This window comes from Pseudorasbora parva, chromosome 1 (assembly GCF_024679245.1).
Source record: "Pseudorasbora parva isolate DD20220531a chromosome 1, ASM2467924v1, whole genome shotgun sequence".
In the NCBI taxonomy this organism is placed as follows: domain Eukaryota; kingdom Metazoa; phylum Chordata; class Actinopteri; order Cypriniformes; family Gobionidae; genus Pseudorasbora; species Pseudorasbora parva.
The window spans coordinates 21,728,864-21,745,347 of record NC_090172.1 but is presented as its reverse complement, the minus strand read 5'-3'; the positions used below and the strand labels follow the sequence as shown (position 1 = coordinate 21,745,347).

General features: G+C 37.4%; 1 protein-coding gene across 4 annotated transcripts in view; it reads left to right on the top strand.

Annotated features, from left to right (window-relative positions):
- The window catches only part of plcb3 (phospholipase C, beta 3 (phosphatidylinositol-specific)), a 93,991-nt gene extending 83,370 nt beyond the window's left edge, over positions 1–10,621 (top strand). For 3 of the 4 annotated variants that reach the window (XM_067435006.1, XM_067434940.1, XM_067434802.1), the window contains 7 exons: positions 232–341; positions 887–1,046; positions 1,159–1,235; positions 1,318–1,407; positions 3,656–3,716; positions 5,697–5,783; positions 7,365–10,621. In XM_067435006.1, the coding sequence (XP_067291107.1) occupies positions 232–341; positions 887–1,046; positions 1,159–1,235; positions 1,318–1,407; positions 3,656–3,716; positions 5,697–5,783; positions 7,365–7,649 (870 nt within the window). In that variant the 3' untranslated portion in view covers positions 7,650–10,621. The remainder of the gene's footprint in view (positions 1–231; positions 342–886; positions 1,047–1,158; positions 1,236–1,317; positions 1,408–3,655; positions 3,717–5,696; positions 5,784–7,364) is intronic. The other variant, XM_067434870.1, reaches the window with a different exon arrangement.
- Positions 10,622–16,484: the final 5,863 nt, after the last annotated feature.

Here is a 16,484-nt window from a genome sequence, read left to right as displayed (position 1 = left end):
CTCTGTTACTAATTTTAAAACCTTACTTTAGAACTGGGGCTGTTTAAAAGCAGTTACAGCGTAACAATGTCCAAGCACGTGAGTTAAATCTGCCGCAGCTCTCATTTATGTCAAATGCCGCAACAGAGACCCATTCCCTTTTCTCCACTCCAGTTGTCTTTTTTTGACTGTCTTATGCAAAATAAGGCAAAAAGACTTTAAGAAAAGAATGTGTGTGTACGTGTGTTTCAGATGTGGGCTCTCAGTAAGGAACAAAGCACACGCTGTAATCAGATCAACTCTGACCTCCTGAGGAAACGGAGTCAGATGGAGAAGCGTCTGCGCTCCAGTCTGAAGAAAAAGTGAGGGCAATTAAAGTCGACATAGACCTTTTGACCTTAATTGATGTTGACCATGTGGTTATTGTGCTTGTGTGAAACTGTTTGCTGTATTTTATATTATGATTATATAAAGGTCAGGAGTCCAGATTGTGAAGCAGTCTGAATGTGCAGTTCTGAGGAGGAACATTGTGTTAAGCAGAGAATAAAGTATAGGATTGTGCTTCGGCCCTCTGATTAATATATTTTACATTGTTTAAAGCATGGACTGTCTGATTTAGTTATAAGTAGTCAAACATTTGACCTTTCAGAGAACATCTGACCTTTTGTGTAGTTTTCACATGCTCTGCATCAGGAATTAGCTTATTTGATTAGTGACTCAGAATATATGAAATATTTCTTTACTTTACAGTAGAACATTTCTTTGAGTTCTTATCCTACTTTGATTTTATTGTAAACTAGGCCTTGGTCTAAACAACATTGGAGAGGGTTCACATTTAATAATTTCTTAATGAATTGTTGTTATTGTTATCATTGTAAATGGTTATTTGCTGTTTGCATATGCTCAGTGGGAAAGAGGAGCCCACGCAGAAAGAATTGAACGATCTGGATCTGGAGCTACAGCAAAAGACAGAGCAGTTCAGAGAGAAGCAGATGCATGAGCTTCTCATGCTCAGAGAGGCACAACATTTGCTAGAGAAAGAGGCTAAACAATGCCACCTCAAAGAGGTATGACACTCATAACTATAGACCAAAGAAATCACGATCACAGCTGCTCTAAGAGGCACTACACACACTGCTAAAAATGCTAATTCTTTGTGGTTCTGTGCTTCTGTCTCAGGCCACTCAGAAACTGAGGGAAATCGCCCAGGATTGTCAAGCAGCCCAAATCAAAAAACTCAAGGATGTGTGTGACAAGTAAGAAATGTTTGGCTGTGTTTTGAGGTGCATTTGTGTCTGTGTGTGGACAAATGCTAAAATGTCACATTTCTACTTGCAGAGAGAAGAAAGAATTACAGAAGATTCTGGACAGGAAGAGGCTAAACAGCATCATCGAGGCCAAGAAAGCAGAAAAGGAAAAAGCTGAGACGTTAGTAATGTAGTAATGGGGGGGGGGTGCTTAAATATTGGGAACTCGATATATCACTCGATCACTAGTACTAATAGGCCTAGTAGTATTTCTAGACATTATAAATGTATAATCTACCAAAGAGTTGCAAATAAAACAAATGTATAGTTTATTTTTTGCAATTCCGGCAAAACGCTCCACTCAAGGGCTCACGCTCACTAGTACATCTATTTTTGATCTAATCCACTCCGACATGCACTTTCTCTGTACTGTAGGCAACTATACTTGTTTTAGCCGTTAAGAAAATGGATTTACTTTTTACTTTTTATTTAACTTTTTAATCTATATTGATTATGAAAAGTGAAAACAGCATGAGTAATCATCATCAACTCTTATTTCAGACTCATGGTCCATTTAGAGACAGACATAACAAGCAACATACATTAAAGAAAAGAGACTTTTAAATAATAACAATATAAAAACAATATTTAAAAAAAAAAAAAAAAAAAAAACTACAATACAAAATTACTATAAAAGACACTTATACCAATAATTCCACAGCAATGATTGGTATCGTATGGCCCTAAACCCCGGATTAACTAAGAGCATAACATTACTGTTCTGGGAGTCATTCAGACGACAAATGAATTTGTAGATGACCCTTCTCACAAACGCCTGAAAGGTACTGACCCCTGCATTACAAAACAGGTCACTTGCACTAGAGCACCTGGGTTTATTGAGCAATAGCCTCATACAATCATTATAAGCAACCTTAAGCTTCTGCATACTTGCCTTTTTAAACTTAGTCCATAAAGATGCAGTTTACATTGGAGTGCAATGCTTTAAACAGGCTCATTTTAACATCATCCGTGCACATGTGGAATTTTCTTACCAGCAAGTTAGCTTGGGCATATAATGTCCAATATATCCTCATAATCAGACATCTGATCAGTAATGTAATGACCCGGATATTTAATTTTATTACAGACACTCATCAATTGTCCAGACAGATAAAAGTCTGGAAAACAAAGATCTTTATCCTTTGTCCTACGTATAATTACAGCACTCTTTTTGGCGTTGTACAACACATCATATTTCACCCCATATTCAGAGCAGATATTCAGTAACTGCTGAAATCCAGCACTGCTGGGTGAAAAAATGGCCAAATCATCAGCATACATAAAATAATTCACCAAGGTGTTTCCATGCAAAAGTTAAAGAGAGCTGATGATAGCAGCCCCCCCTGACGTACCCCATTACTCACCCCAAAGGAGGCAGATACTGTATTACCCCATTTGACCTGCATACTTTGGTTGGCATACCAATAAGCCAGGATTCTTATAATGCTCTCAGGGGTTTTTCAAATAAGAACTAAGCCAGAGTAAGAAAGGACACGTCATAAAATCCGTAAATATGTTGGAAGACAGGGAGCAGGTCAGAAATGACCACTTGACCACTTCATTAAGTTATGATTTGTTGAAAGCCTTTCTTTAAAGTAAATTTCGTTTTGTATAAATTGTATCTTAATTTTAATCAGTGTTTCATCAACCAATTGCCTGGATTTAATAAACAATAAGCAAATATAGAAGACGATATAATCGAGGCATTAAGACGCCAGGACGATTTAAAAGGATAGTTCATCCAAAATTGAAAGTGATGTTTATCTGCTTACCCCCAGGGCATCCAAGATGTAGGTGTGTTTGTTTCTTCAGTAGAACACAAATGAAGATATTTAACTCCAATATTTTTCTGTATAATGATGTCAATGAGGTTTTTTTTCTATGATTGCCTAGCCTGATGCCAGCCGAACTTAGCCCCGCCCACACAATTTTTAGTTTGGAAAGTTCGGTCTGGACTCGATCCGTAGAGGAGTTTTTATGCCCGAACAGAAACTGTTTGGACCAATCACATTGTCAGGAATAAATGATGACAGAACACTTTGTCTCATGAAAATTGTCGTCATTTTTGTCCATAAATGAAAGACAGTGGGGTCTGCTGTACCTTTTAATGTTTTTCAGAATTATTTAAAAAACAATTCGACCTATAGCTTAGTCTAGAAATGTTCTGATATGCCTAGAGATCTTTAGAAGAGATCTGTCCTATTTTTGAAACTGTCCCAAGTGACACATTGACAGAAAGATAAACGAGAGCATTTTTTGAATGTGCTGCTAAAGTTGTTCGAGCCATTAACATCTGAGAGTTCAGCCTCGACTCGCTCCATAGTAATTGTACAAGGAATCTAACCTTCTTCTGTCATTATCTCACTTAGCAGGGAGCTGAACGAGATCAATAGAAAACACATCAATGAATCGGTCAGCTTAATCCGTCAGGTGAGTTCCGAAACTGTCTGGATTTAGTATTATGTGGATATTTTTTTTGTGTAAATGGCTCTTTTATATGAACTGATATTTAAGGAAGACTTAACACCTTGTCCTAATTAGGTGCTACTTAAGTTTCCATTGTCATGTTTTTAAGATTTTTTTTTTTGGCCTGTACTGAGTGCATAAAGGCCCAGACTGACACCAAAAAGCCAGCTGTGTTGTAACCTCACATCGCCTGCATCTGGGCCAAAAGATTGTTTGAACAGGCCTTTATTACAGCTCGCATGTCATCACATCCTGCTCTGATGAGTAGTGTAAAGGAATTTCTGCCTGCATTATTGTCAATGGAAGGACGGCAGTTTTGTGAAGTAAATTCAACTAATTTGGTTTAACTATACAACAAATGTCAATATTTAAAAGTGTTTATTTAGACTTATATGATACCTGTGTATGTCATCTTTTCTTAAGTCCCCTTTATTTATATAGCCCTTTTTATAAAGTTTGTCTTGGCAGTACAGCCACTCTAAAATAAAATAGTGTCATTGTCCAGCTTAAGTTCAGGGTTGATTAGTTTCTGTTGTAAGCTATTTATAATTTAGTTCATTTATCTGTACAGCAGCTCCGGAGAAAACAGTGATGTCATCATCCAACTCAGTTCAGTTCTCATACAATGCTGTCAGATCAATAATATAGTTGAATATTAAGTGTCCCCGACTAAGCAAGCCAGAGGCGACAGTGGCAAGGAATCCAAACTCCAGAATCAGGTGACAGAATGGAGAAAAAACCTTGGGAGAAACCAGGCTCAGTGGGGGAGCCAGTTTGACTCTGGCCAATGAACGAACAGTGTATGATTATGATTCAGGCAGCATTAGTCAGAAGTCAGATTAGGATCGGAACATTCAAAATGTTTAATCCAGTTCCATCTGGGTGAAGGTCAGATTCATCACACCGGTATGGAAGCGGGTTTGTTGAGGATCAGTGCCGCTGGCTGTCGCGTCGATGAGGCCTTTACAGGGAAGAGTCTAGTGGACACAATCTCTGCAGGCACTTCAGGGCTGTTTTATTGTAACATTATCTGAGAGGTGCGATTGATGGCAGCCATGAGATTAACGAGCAGCACGATGCTCAAATTACTGCCAGATGAATAATTAGACTAATTTTATTTTATTTCTTAATGTTATTTTGTTTATTTTTCCATTGTATTACCACCCATTATTGTCTACAGTATAAATGATATCCAATTATAGCACTCAAACACAGAGAATATGAATGTTTTACGATGATCAAACCAGATATTTTCTATGGGCTGGAAATATTCCTTCAATTTGACTTGTCATAATTTATAATGTAATGCTCTTTTCGAAGTGATATGTTGTTTGTATTGTATTCTTGCAGTTCTGCAATAAAATAAGGTGATCAGACTCTGAAGGTTAAGGTGATCAGACGCTTGCACCCTGCCCTTTAAATTACAAAATATACTTCGGAATATTATGACACTTTTTTTTTTTCTTTGTTTCACAGTTTTCAATTGTAAACTGAGGTTGGTGTCTTTAGAAGTGCTGAATTTTAAAGCTGCCCACAGGGGTCAGACTAGTGCCAATGCTGTGAAACAAAAACTAGGCAGACAATCACTCAACGGCGGCCGACATTTGCCGATCATCAGCTTGGTGTGTGTCTTAGCCTTAATACAGCACAAGACAATAAAACCATAGCCAATCAGAGCCATAGATTCTGGATGTTTCTGGGTAGGTAGCTCCACTCAGAGTAAAAAACCTTTTTGGTCCTACTTAAGAAAGCTGTCTAATAAACAATTATTCACTTGTAACGTCTCATCACTTTTAGACAGAAACTTGCCTGATGCTGTTATTGCTAAACACCTTGTTAGGACAAAGTGTTACAGAGCCATATAAAACATACTTGAGTTCGAACAATTAAGGTCAATCTTCCTCATAAAGTCCCTTAATTCCCTCTCTCTCTCTCTGTGTGTAGCTGGAAGTGTCTCAGGTAAAGCGTCAAGATAAGTTAAAAGGCCTTCACAAAGAGATCCTTCAGAAGATAGAAGAAGAGGTTCCTGTGGTAAGTCCATGCTCAGATCTTTTCTGCCTTCAGTGCTGACATGCTAGTCCCTTTTTATCTTTTACTGATCAATTCCTACTATTTAAGACAGACTTTAGAAAGTTTCCTTTACAGATATGTCCCATAGTAACTATAGCTTTTGCCAAAATACCATAGTTACAAGAGAAATAATGTCAGTCACTGTTGTTAAGAAAAAAGAAATTGTAATTTCTTATATACACTTATTAAAATTACAAAAGTTGCTTAGTCAAGAGCAGTGAATGATAAAATGAAGGACTCTTTCAGTAAAATGTAAATTAGGTTGCTGTCATTTTAAGACTGAACCCTTTCAGTCTCTGATATTGATCCATTTGATTCCCCAGCTGTTTAAAAAATAATATATATATATATATATATACACAGTGTCTTGCGAAAGTATTTAGCCCCCTTGAACTTTGCAACCTTTTGCCACATTTCAGGCTTCAAACATAATGAAATGAAACTGTAATTTTTTGTGACGAATCAACAAGTGGGACACAATCATGAAGTGGAACGAAATTTATTGGATATTTCAAACTTTTTTAACAAATCAAAAACTGAAAAATTGGGCGTGCAAAATTATTCGCCCCCTTTACTTTCAGTGCAGCAAACTCTCTCCAGAAGTTCAGTGAGGATCTCTGAATGATCCAATGTTGACCTAAATGATTAATGATGATAAATAGAATCCACCTGTGTGTAATCAAGTCTCCGTATAAATGCACCTGCACTGTGATAGTCTCAGAGGTCCGTTTAAAGCACAGAGAGCATCATGAAGAACAAGGAACACACCAGGCAGGTCCGAGATACTGTTGTGGAGAAGTTTAAAGCCGGATTTGGATACAAAAAGATTTCCCAAGCTTTAAACATCCCAAGGAGCACCTGAATCCAATCGAGAATCTGTGGAAAGAACTGAAAACTGCTGTTCACAAACGCTCTCCATCCAACCTCACTGAGCTCCAGCTGTTCTGCAAGGAGGAATGGGCAAAAATTTCAGTCTGTCGATGTGCAAAACTGATAGAGACATACCCCAAGCGACTTACAGCTGTAATCGCAGCAAAAGGTGGTGCTACAAAGTATTAACTTAAGGGGGCGAATAATTTTGCACGCCCAATTTTTCAGTTTTCAATTTGTTAAAAAAGTTTGAAATTTCGTTCCACTTCATGATTGTGTCCCACTTGTTGTTGATTGTTCACAAAAAATTACAGTTTTATATCTTTATGTTTGAAGCCTGAAATGTGGCAAAAGGTCGCAAAGTTCAAGCGGGCCGAATACTTTCGCAAGGCACTGTATATATCACTGAATTAATTATATTATACATTTCTGCTGAGAACTGTGAAATGTGTTATCTAAATGTTGATATAGTAACAACCTTTTTGCCCCAGGAAAAATAAATATGATTAAAACAAAATAACTTGTTGTGATATAAAAGCATAGTCATATCACCCAACCCTAGTTGATCATATCACCCAACCCTTTTATCTCACAATAATGTTAATGAGCTTGAATACTTTTTTTCTTCTCACTTCATGTGGAATGGCATTTTAAATCCTCACATCTTTGCAGAATCAGGCCCGTCTGAACCGCGAGTTTGAGGCGGAGCAGAAGCTCTTGCCAGCGGAGCTCTCTCACTTCCTGCAGGAGTTGGAGAGCAAAGGCCCTCGTAAAGACACCCTGATAGGTCAGGCCAATGACAGCCCCAGCTCTGGCCCCTCATCCAACTGCAGCACGCCCCCTTACTCCTCCCCCAACCACAGCTGGAGCAACATGGGCAATATCTCACTGCTGGAATCCTCCTCAACCTCAAACACTCCCGTCAAGCCAGAGACGGGTTCGACAGGAGTATATTAGTGATCCTAAAGTTTGTTTTATTTGTTTTTCCTATCACTCTCTCAATCCATTTCTGACTACAGTGGATTTAAAGAATAGGCATAGTATTACTAAATATGTTATGCATTTTTTGAGGATTTTTTTTTTAAAAACCTGCATACACTTTGCCACTGTCTGTCAGAATCAAATCTGACATTTTTTTTTTTAAACCAAAGTTCTGTTTTAATGAATTGTGGGTTTTATCTAGCTTTAATGACGTGGCCTCTCGTACATACTAATGCCTGTATGTAAGAAACCTGTGGAAAACAGAGGGACTATTTATTTCTGTTGTATATTGTGCACTTTGCAGCTTTACGTGTAGTTCCACGAATCGTCCTGAAGGTGGCAGTGTAAATTTGGCAGTAGAGAATTCTGAGGCTGTGATGCTAACGCTAGGCTAATGCTTAATCTGGTGGTAAGTGTTTACATAATAATGCACAGATGGACTATTGCTTACCCTCCCCCCAGAAACAAAGATTTAATTTCATTTCACCTCTGTAGCCGAAACATCCGTCATGTGAATGTTTATCGAATCATACAATTCACTGTCAGAAAAAATCTAAAATGATCCTAATAAGAGAACAGCAGCTTGTCACAAGGGACAACTTTTGTATCTTATCTTTCCCTAAAAGGTGTATGCAAGTATCTTAGAGCAGTAATATTTACTTAAAGTTAAAGTATTACAACAAATCTTTTAGAGTTAAATAATGTACAAATTTGTCCATTTGAGGGTGATATCCCTAAACCTACAATTTCTGGCTGAGTATAAATTGTGTGCTCTCAGTAATTGTGCCCTATGACACTTAAATGTTTAAGTGCCTCACATCTACATATATAGTACTTTGCTTGAACTCTTTCACCCCGATAATTCGTTCTAAAATAATCCCACTCGCACGCTCTCCGTCGGTTGGCTTAATCTAATCCCGACTCGGTGTAATTGGCAGTGATCCCACATCTCACACTGTCTGAAATCCAGGGATGTCCAGGAAACTTCATGGGCCACCCCTTGTATTTTTGTCCAACCGCAGATAAATCCACTCACGGTTTGGGTGCGGTTCCACTTCGGATCCCTTCTCAGGGACGCTGCGTGCAAATCCCTCGTCTGGCTTTATCAAGGTCTTTTGAGAGTCATAATGTGTTGCATAATATTAAACAAAAAACAGCATATGAGTTATTTTAATGTGAGATTGAAACAAGACTTTTAAAGCTTAGCTCCACAATCCAGGGCTTTTTTTTAATCCATTAAAATACATGGCGGTTGGATTTTGCTTTCGTCGTATTGTAATCTGGTCTTCTGTCACCCTCCTCTTCCTGTTTACTATTTTAAATTGGGTCAGTTTTCTGGTTCTAAGTCCGTTTGCGTTTTTTCCCCACCTTCCTTTTACTCTCTTTGTGTCTCTCAGGGCTCCGAGGCTTAAAAATTAAGACTGTTGGAGTTGACGTACATGCATTCAGTGCTAGCGTGCATCAGTCGCACTATACCAGAGCGTGACAGTGCTTTATGATCTCGATCAGAGCACTTTGAGAAAGACAATGATTACAGCACTTATGACTATCAAACGATTACATTTGCAGAGTAAGTAACATAATATGCAACATGCACGTTACGTTCCTTCTCCATGCATTGATGAAAATATTTGTGTGTGTGTGTGTGTGTTTGAATGATTGAGGTAAGTGCTGGCTGCGAGAATGGACACTGCACAGTAGAGTTTAGAAGGCCAGAAGGCAAAAGGGCTGAAGTGCGATGGAAAACCCTATCTTTCACAATGAGAAGCGAGCTTTTTGAGGGTTTGTTTATATGACTCAGCTCATTTAATGTGTTTGCATGTTCATTCAATAGCTTCATACACCCGTATAAGCAGGGATAAATGGTACTTGCATGTAAACGTTTCCTTTCTCCACGTCTCATTATCTTTGGAGAGGGACATTAGTGTTGTACATACTACCAGGAAATATTAGTGTGTGTATTCCATTCGAAACCACATGAGAGTTTATATGATCTACATGTACGTAATTCATTCCATTTTAGAGGTAAATGAGTTCTACTACTGACTAGAGGAGGAGAAGTGAGCGACGTCTGTCTTTCTTTTCGCTCCGCTTAGGCTGACCAGTGTCCCGACACCATGCACACGTTCTACCGTCACCCTAAGCACCATTCAGCTGTCTTTTACTGCCTGTCTGTCATTTTATTGTTTTGGTTCAAATGAGGTACAAGTGTTTTAATGAGAAGCACCTAAATACGTTATGGCCTGTAATTGTTTTTTTTTTAAATTGTAGACACTTTATGATTGCCTGTGTAATAACATGTTATGGTTTTCTTATGTTTAGTAATGGTTGAATGGCACTACTTCATCATTTTTAAAAACCCAACAATTCCTCATTTTTTTTTTTTTTTTTTTTTTGAAATCTTGGGATTTAGAAACCCCACTTTTTAGGGTCTTAAAATGGGACAAAATTCAGGTTCGTCTGTTTTTCATTTTATTTTTATTTTAGCACCTTTTTATTTTGTAAATGCTTCGCAAATCATGTCCTGTAAATTTAGTTCATTGTTGGTATATGGTTTGTTTTTTTCAGGGCAGACATTATCATGTTAATTTCAGTCTAAAATCAAACGTCCTCAGGGGATGGGCCAGGCTGGTCCATCACAGGTGTGGGCCCAAACTGAGTGATACTGTGTAATGAAATCTGAGGACTGTAGTCAGACTTTAAGGGACAAAACCTGCTTAACCAAGGGCTAACTTCTTCTCAGCCTCAGTTACAGCTTTAACCAAGTAGCCTACATATCCCATTAGTTTCTGTCTCTTTCTCAGCTTCTACTGAAACACTCTTTTGTTAACACTGTATGTAGATAATTTACTGGTCTGCCTTGTTTAAAGGGAAAATTATTACTCTGGATGTAATTTTTATTGCCTCGATAAATAATATAACTGTACATTCAATAAATACAGAGCATTGTCAAACAGCTTGCTTGTGCTTCCCTCTTTCAGTTCTACTTTCATAGGGTGAGAACAACTTTTTAGATTGTGAAATGGTTTTGTGACAGACAGATTACGTGACATGATGAAGGTGTGCGAGACATCCTCAGTTATGCAAAGTTAGTTATTTTTTATTGCACATAATGTGTAGAGAAGAAAAAAAAAGTCCAATGTTTAGTAATATTTATGAAGTATAATAGTATTTTTTTTAATTGGCGTATGTGCTTTTTATATTTTTTTTTAATTTCTGTTTAGTTTTTATTTTTATTTCATTTTTAGTCAATTTAGTATTGGAATTTAATAATAATAATCTTTATTTTATATAGTGCCTTTAAAAAGTTTATCTTAAAGCACTTTACAAGCAGAAACCTAAAAGGCACACGATACACACTTTTTGAGTTATGCAAGGCATTTTTTTTTCCATTTAAACTTATGTTTTTCATCTAGTATTTTATTTTTATTTCTATTTCAGCTATATTTCAATAAACTATTTTAAGTTAATGATAACTGTGTGTGTGTGTGTGTGTGTGTGTGTGTGTGTGTGTGTGTGTGTGTGTGTGTGTGTGTGTGTGTGTGTGTGTGTGTGTGTGTGTGTGTGTGTGTGTGTGTGTGTGTGTGTGTGTGTGTGTGTGTGTGTGTGTGTGTGTGTGAAAACAGCATATAAATCATAAGTGATGTTTTATGAAAATGCAGAAAGTTTTATGTGATAGGTCAAGAGTTAGGGGATACAATATACAGTTTGTACAGTATGTCTATGGAAAGTTCCCATAAAATATGCAAACTCAATGTGTGGGTTTTTAGACAAAGCACCTTGAAAAAATCTTGTTTTTAAATGCCTCATCTACACCAAGGTATTATATGCATAAAGCATCCTGACGATGAATATCATTCAGCATTGCTGTACAGTTTGCTTAAATAGATACTTCCTCATCTGTCTCCTGATGATTTTTTTTTTTGAAAGACATCTGTGAAACATGATTTTTATAATAACATTTGTTCCATTTTGACTAGTTGCTAGAGTTTTGCCACAGAGTTTGAGATGGAAGAAGGGATTTGTCTCTTTTTTGGAGCAACTGTTTAAAAAAAAAAAAAGTACAATAATTGTGAGGCTTATGAAAGCGCCTCAGGGCTGAATGCAATTCTTAAGACCCTTCAGCAGCTTCTAAGTACAAAAGCCTCTCCCGTCTTTATTTGAAGATGGCGACAGTTAAAAAAAAAAAAAAAAAAAAAAGCCTCTTTCCTTTGATTTGCAGCTGGGATTGCTTTGCAAGGCTTGTTTTTGTGATGGGACGGTGATGTTGCAAAAATGCAGTTTGGAACAGCTCCATTTCTGATTGCAGCTTCACATCAAACATTCAAGTGACTGAAAAACACAATCCTCCGCCATCTCATTCAATATTAGGATATCAATTTACTAGGATTTTTTTGGATACATGTTTGATGCTATGAAGGTTATTACTGTGATAAAATATAAAAATTAATTTAAAATTAAAATTGTTATATACATGAAAGCATGTCAATCATTATTTTCCATTAGTTGACACCGTGGAATACTAGTGCAAATGCTATATGAAACTTATATGATGCATAATTTGAGAATGATCCAAGAGCATCTTTTGCTTCAATGGGAGTAGCCTATAAGAACATAGTATAAATAGACACTCCGTAACAGATATGAATAATCGTAAAAATTTGTTTTGTCTATGCTTTTTTAATCTTTCAAATTAGGTTTAAATTCAATTTTAAAACCCTGTTGTGGTATCAGACTTTTGAACCCCACTGTATGTAACAATGCATTGAACAATCCAATTCACTCCATATCTGAAGCACATAACCTGCACATTCAAGTTCTCTCGCAGCCTTTCAGTGGCCTCAGCCAGTCAGTCTTTAATTAGATTTTTCAAGTAATTTCCCATTCATTCATTTTTCTCTTTCTTATCTCCTGCCTTTGTATTTCAAGCACAAAGCCTCTCTCCTCTCTCCCTTTTTCAGTTTTATTCCCCAGTGAGCATCTGCTTCCGCCTCATTCTTTCTGCTCTCGTTCTGTCGTTTCTTTCTTTCCAGTGGACAGGTCCATGAGAGCGAGTCAGAGCGTAGAGTCGGCGCCAGAATTTCACGCCTGACATCCATCAACTCAGTTTATGTACATGTATCCAACTCTTCTTGCTCACTTGTAGCACCTCGTGCAGCCAGTCTGCTTTTCTATAACAACTGAACAAGTTCATCTAAGCAATATCATGTGAACAATCACGCTGTTGTTCTGGAAATTATCATGTTAGTTATTTGGCTGTATCTGCTTGTTAAGTCTGACGTCATGTGTCATTGTCTCTGGGCCCAACACTTAATCAGCAATTGACAAGCAAATAACAAACGGTGCTAATATAAACTCACAGTGTGCTGTAATACTGCTAAAAAAGATGATCCTCCGATCATCTCTATACTGAAAGCTTAGTTGGCCAGACAGTGATTCATTTTTCTCAATCATTAAAATATAAGAGTCAAGGACACCATGAGCTCGGAAAGACTGACAAAGTGAAAATTTCCAAGCAAGATGTGCAATAAATGAATAGCGCTCATAAACTGCTCATTGTATTCTTACTTGAAACAGGATTGAGGCTTGACCTGGGAAACAGCATTCATCATGACAACTAAATGGTAGTAAATTAACTTAAGGGTAGGGGATAGCGAGGCACAAACACTTTTTGACTTTCTCTGTTTGTGTAAATCCACTTGGGGTTCAGAGTATTTATTTTTCCCTACATAAGTTTCACACGTCTAGTAAGTGGTTGTGTTTCATTAATACATGTATAGTTTTATCTTGCTTAAATCGGAAAGAATGGAAGGGACATGTGATGTAACGTGAGGGGCACGATGTACAAACCCGATTCCAAAAAAGTTGGGACACTGAACAAATTGTGAATAAAAACAGAATGCAATGATGTGGGTGTTTCAAATCTCAATAAATTATTCAGAATACAACTGATATATCAAATGTTGAAAGTAAGACATTTTGAAATGTCATGCAAATATTGGCTTATTTTGGATTTCAAAGTTATGCATTCCAAAAAAGTTGTGACAAGGCTACGTTTACCACTGTGTGGCATTCCCTCTTCTTTTTATAACTGTCTGTAAACATCTGGGGACTGAAAAGAAAAGTTGCTCAAGTTAAGAAATAGGAATGTTGTCCCATTCTTGTCTAATACAGGCTTCTAGTTGCTCAACTGTCTTGGGTCTTCTTTGTCGCATCTTCCTCTTTATGATGCACCAAATGTTTTCTATGGATGAAAGATCTGGATTGCAGGCTGGCCATTGCAGTACCCAGATCCTTCTTCTACACAGCTATGATGTTGTAATTGATGTAGTATGTGGTCTGGCATTGTCATGTTGGAAATGTCTTCCCTGAACGAGAAGACGTCTCGATGGGAGCATATGTTTTTCTAGAACTAATATACCTTTCAGCATTGATGATTTCAGTCTTTTTCAGATGTGTAAGCTGCCCATGCCACACACACTCATGCAACCCCATACCATCAGAGATGCAGGCTTCTGAACTGAGTGCTGATAACATCTTGGGTTGTCCCTGTCCTCTTGTATCCGGATGTTTTCGCATCCCAAAATAACTTCAAATTTTCATACGTCTGGCAATAGAACACTTTGCCACAGTCCATTTTAAATGAGCCTTGGCCCAGAGAAAAGGCCTGTGCTTCTGGATTATGTTTAGATATGGCTTTTTTTTAACATATAGAGTTTTAAACGGCAACGGCGAATGGCTCGGTGGATTGTGTTCATGAACAATGTTTTCTGGAAGTATTCCTGAGGCCATGTTGTGATTTCCATTACAGTAGCATTCCTGTATGTGATGCAGTGCCGTCTAAGTGCCTGAAAATTGCAGGCAGTCAGTATATTTTCCAGCCTTGACCCTTTACACAAAGAGATTGTTCTAGATTCTCAGAATCTTTGGATGATATTATGCACTGTAGATGATGATAACTTCAAACTCTTTGCAATTTTTCTCTGAGAAACTCCTTTCTGATATGGCTAACTAATTTTCGCCGCATCATTGGGGAAACTGGTGAACCTCTGCTCATCTTGACTTCTGAGAGACACTGCCACTCTGAGAGGCTATTTTTATACCCGATCATGTTGCCAATTGACCAAATAAGTTGCAATTTGGTCCTCCAGCTGTTCCTTATATGTTCATTTAACTTCTCTGGCCTCTTATTGCTAAAGGTCCCAACTTTTTTGGAATGTGTAGCTCTCATGAATTCCAAATGTAACAATAACAATAACAATAACAATATAACAATATTTGGCATGACATCTCAAAATGTCTCAATTTCAACATTTGATATGTCATCTATATTCTATTGTGAATAAAATATAAGTTTATGAGATTTGTAAATGATTGCATTCCTTTTTTATTCACAATTTGTGCAGTGTCCCAACTTTTTTGGAATCGGGTTTCAACATATGACAGCTTAAACTGTTGTCTGATGCAATCATATAAATATCCAAGACAAACTAAAATATTTTGTCAATTAATTATATTTTTCAAATTAAATGCTATTTTTTAATAATAAAAAAGATAAATGCATTTTTGAGTTTGACAAAAAACATGTAAAACACAGCTATATACAGCACAGTTCAAAACATAATAATAATTTATAATTTCTGAACATTGACTCTCAATATTCAATAGTCAATATTCACCTTTTTCTCATGGTTTCTCAACAGAATTCATTAAAGTTGTAAAGGTGGTTTAGGCTGCAGGGTTGCCCAATGACTAAAGAAACATTATCAGCAAGATGATAGAAAACTGTACATTTCTTGTCTAATACCACCCACTGCTGCTAATACCAATGGCGGAAATAAGTGCAGATACATGCAATAGCAAAATATGTGGGAGAGCGTTGCTATAGTATAACAATATTTTATTGCAATAGGTAGCACTTCAAAGTTAATACTGAATCAAAACTAGTTAGCACATAATTTGTAATTTAAATAGTTTAATGACAAAATCTGGTTATGGTTACACTTAAAATAGCTACAAAATAGATGTATGAGATGATAAAAATACAATGAATCATACCCAGCATATACAGTAATGTTACCTGAGGGATAGAGAGAGGGAGAGGGAGAGAGAGAGAGAGGCTTTAGAAAAGAGAAGAGCAGAGAGAAAGTCAAAGCAAAGAAGCCCCAGCAAAAAGAAGAGCCAGAGAATCAAGAGAAGGGTCAGAGAGCAGGCCCCAAGTAAAGAGAGAGCATAACACACCCACAACAACAGTTGCAATATTCTTCTATCCCTTCCTTGATCATGTGACTAAAACCCAGATGTGAGACATTCAAACTGACCAATCAGATAATTACAACTTCCCCCACTATAGAGGGGAAATACACATTTTGGCCTGCAAAGTATAAAATAGAATAGCATTGTTTTAATAGGGGCTCATTGTAATGAAGTGTGACAATAGTATGTTTCCCTAGTTTCAATTTTGATCATTTTAGGTCGAACCATTCTTGTATGTGCCTCACATAATGCAGGTCTATGGTCACCACCTCAAAGAGCATACACAGAGAAGTCCAAATTAAACAATCCCCCATCGTAAGTACACACTGATGGCCTAAGACACGAAATGAGCGGTTTGTGTGAGAAAACGAACAGTATTTATATTGTTTTTACCTCTTATACACCACTGCGTCCGACTGATCCGAGGGCGCTCGTGCGTGTTTCCTGTTGTGACATTTGTGCGTTCTGGCTTTAGTCTGCGCAAGCGCGGAAAGCGTCGGAAGTGGATCTCTCGCACGTGTACGTCTCTCATTGTTTACACAGAAATTTGGGAAG